The sequence below is a fragment of the Micropterus dolomieu genome, linkage group LG01, assembly GCF_021292245.1.
Source record: "Micropterus dolomieu isolate WLL.071019.BEF.003 ecotype Adirondacks linkage group LG01, ASM2129224v1, whole genome shotgun sequence".
Classification (NCBI taxonomy): domain Eukaryota; kingdom Metazoa; phylum Chordata; class Actinopteri; order Centrarchiformes; family Centrarchidae; genus Micropterus; species Micropterus dolomieu.
Window position 1 is genome coordinate 49,722,643 of NC_060150.1, and position 3,233 is coordinate 49,725,875.

The 3,233-nt window shown below is 48.7% G+C and overlaps 1 protein-coding gene across 1 annotated transcript in view; it reads right to left on the reverse strand.

Moving 5' to 3' along the window:
* arhgap28 (Rho GTPase activating protein 28) overlaps positions 1–2,066 on the reverse strand; it is a 12,122-nt gene extending 10,056 nt beyond the window's left edge. Inside the window, exons 1-3 of the mRNA XM_046073166.1 lie at positions 1,988–2,066; positions 1,352–1,584; positions 991–1,153 (exon numbers count right to left, since the gene is read on the reverse strand). Coding sequence (XP_045929122.1) covers positions 991–1,153; positions 1,352–1,584; positions 1,988–2,066 — 475 coding nt within the window. The remainder of the gene's footprint in view (positions 1–990; positions 1,154–1,351; positions 1,585–1,987) is intronic.
* Between the last annotated feature and the right edge of the window lie 1,167 nt (positions 2,067–3,233).

The following is a 3,233-nucleotide window of genomic DNA, read 5'->3' on the forward strand; positions in this document are numbered from 1 at the left end:
GGCCTAAGCACCTCCGTGACGCATTATCTAAAGATATAGTTTCCCTGGATGGCATCGCCCTGGCCTCCAGCACCACTGTGAGGAATCTTGGAGTTATCTTTGATCAGGACATGTCGTTTAAGTCTCACATTAAGCAAACTTCAAGGACTGCATTCAGGAACATCCTGTCTAAAAATGATGCAGAAAAACTAGTCCATGCATTTGTTACTTCTAGGCTGGATTAATGCAATTCTTTATTATCAGGCTGCTCGAAAAAGTCCATTAAGACTCTTCAGCTGATCCAGAATGCTGCAGCTTGTGTTCTGACAGGAACCAGGAAAAGAGATACACTGAGCTCCTCTCTCATCCCATTATGCATGTTACTAACTCGAATTCCTTCCTGTCCCGTAGTCTCGTGCTTTCCCGTCCCTCTCTCTCAACTAAACCGGTCGAGGCAGATGGCGGCTCTGAGTCCAGGTTCTTCTCCAGGTTTCTGCCTGTTAAAAGTTAGTGCTATATGAATAAATAAAATGGACATTGAGTAACACAGTGAGCATGCACGTCCCATGCAGATTTCTCTTCATAGATCACAATCAACTCAAAAGTTGGCGCAGAGGAGTGAGCTTCTTGTCCCACGTGTTTAATGCCCATAGTGGCCTCAGTGAAACTCAGTGAAACTCCCCTGATTAACATCAGTACATATTAACTGCTACGCAGCTGGAAACATCCTCTGGGTTAAGCTAAGGTCAGTGATACTTATCCAGACTGCAGGGCCCTGACAGGGTGATGATTTTCAGAATAAGAGGTTAATGATGAGCTCGTTTCTTCAAGCGGCTGGAAACTAAAGATTCAACCAATAAACCACCTCACAGTGTTGAGAGCACTCTCACTAACCGTCCAATCAGCTGCCTTCTCTATCTGACATCTCATTGGTTTAAAGTCTGACCCCTCAACTGTGTGTCGTCTCGTCTCAAACCTGCGTTCAAACTGTGATGTAAAAATCAAGCGCACCCCGGCTCCTGCGGCGCGGCGGACGGGTGCGTTTGGGTTGGACGCCCAGAGCGAGCAGGAAGGTGGAGAGCTCGATGTGAGAGATGAAGCCGAGGCGGGTGAGGTCACATGACGACAGGTCGTCTGCTGAGGCGAGACCGTGAGAGGGAGAGACGGGTACGAACTACACAAACACACAAACACACACATTTTGAATGGGACCTTTAGAACCTGATTAACGCACTTTGAGTCAGAAATCGCATTAAACGGCATTATACTTCCTGTTCTCGTTCCCCTAAGCATGATGGGAACATGATTAGAAATAGAGGTAAGACAAACATTTATATCGTCTCGCCAGCAGGAGGTCAGAGGTCACACTCACCGGCAGGTCACCACTGTCGTCTCCATGAAAACGCAGGCAGTCCCAACAAGTCCCGCCCCTCTTGTGCTCAGTCACGCCCTCTGAGTACGGCGAGTCCCGCAGCAGCCAATCGGCTTGCCTCCACGGACTGACGGGCGGGGGAGGGCTGTGTGTTGGAGAGCGGGTGTTTGTCGGGGACGGCGGGTGTTCAGGCAGCTGATCCTCAAACGGAAAGGTGGGAAGAGCTGGTCGAACTGGAAACAGACACACGGTTTCTTCTTCTTATTTCTTGTATCTAGGCTCTTGGGTTCATCAGAGAACACTGAAACAACAAACCACTCAGACACTCCAGAAAAACTAGAACCTTCCGAAAGTCAAGCAGCACCTCCTAAGCGACTACAGGAACCTTCCCAGTCACCACTGTGGCTCTGGGTTTTAGTTTAGCTTCCTGTCTTATGTTGAAAGAGCCCTTCCTCATGTGTCTTTGTTAACTTCACTTCCTGTCTGTGTGATTGTCTGCCCCATCCCGGTTTTACTTGTCCCCCATTGTCATTACCCGCCCCAGTCCCTGTTCCCTTGTCTCGGTGCCAGCTCCTCTTGGTCCCTTGGGTTTGTTTCCCAGTGTTTCTGGACTTGGAAGTTCTTGCTGGACCTCACCCTTCAGTGGGATTTTGATTCGTGCCTGTTCCCTGTTGGATGTGTCTTCCTTGTTTTTGACGTGTGCCTGCCGCACCATACATAAGCCTTTCGTACATTTACTCACTGCTCCAGCTTTGCCTCTAAGTCTGGCTCTTATTTTTCAGGTTTCTGGTTCCCCTGCTTGCTCAAACCTTGACAGTATGATCGGGCCAGTCTGGACCCAGCAAACACATTCCCGATTAACTCTGGGACCTGATTTCGGATCTTGTGTGCCTGATATGTGAAGGAAATGTCATCAGTAACTACAGAAAGGCTGTCCTATCTCGTGCATACCAGAAAGTGTGCTCAAAGCCTTGGCTGAGGAACGCCATACTTGTGTGGGTCATAGAATTCCTCGGCACCACTGAGCTAGGTCCCCAGTTTAAGCCCACTAGCATCCAACTTGCTAACCTCCAGCCTCTAGGTGAAACCTGTGCCTACACCAATACTTCAGCAACCAGCCCTCGACCTCCACTGCCCAGCACCCCAGAGCTTCTAGGCTGGATTACTGTTTTATTATCAGGCTGAAAAAGTGCATTAAGACTCTTCAGCTGATCCAGAATGCTGCAGCACTTGTTCTGACAGGAACCAGGAAAAGAGATCACATTTCTCCTGTTTTAGCTTCTTTGCATTGGCTTCCATTAAAATCCAGAATAGAATTTAAAATCATTCTTCTTACCTACAAAGCTTTTAATGGTCAGGCACCATCTTATCTTAAAGAGCTCATAGTACCTTACTACCCCACCAGAGCACTGCGCTCCCAGAATGCACCTGTGGTTCATAGAGTCTCCAAAAGTAGACTAGGAGCCAGAGCGTTCAGCTATCAAGCTCCTCTCCTGTGGAACCAGGTTCCAGTTTGGGTTCAGGAGGCAGACACCATCTCCACATTTAAGAGTAGGCTTAAGACTTTCCTCTTTGATAAAGCTTATAGTTAGGGCTGGCTCAGGTAGTCCTGAACCATCCCTTAGTTATGCTGCTATAGGCCCTGCCGGGGGATTTCCCATGATGCACTGAGCTCCTCTCTCCTCTACTTTCTCTCCCTCTGTATGCAACCTCATCCCATTATTGCATGTTACTAACACAACTTCTCCCCTTTCTGGTAGTCTTGTGCTTTCTCGTCTCTCTCCTCTCTCCTCCTATCACTTCCTGCAGGTGTTTCTGGCTCTGGAGCTGTGGAGTCTGGATCTGTGGTTGCGGGTCACCTGCTGCCCCCGTGTTCCTGCTC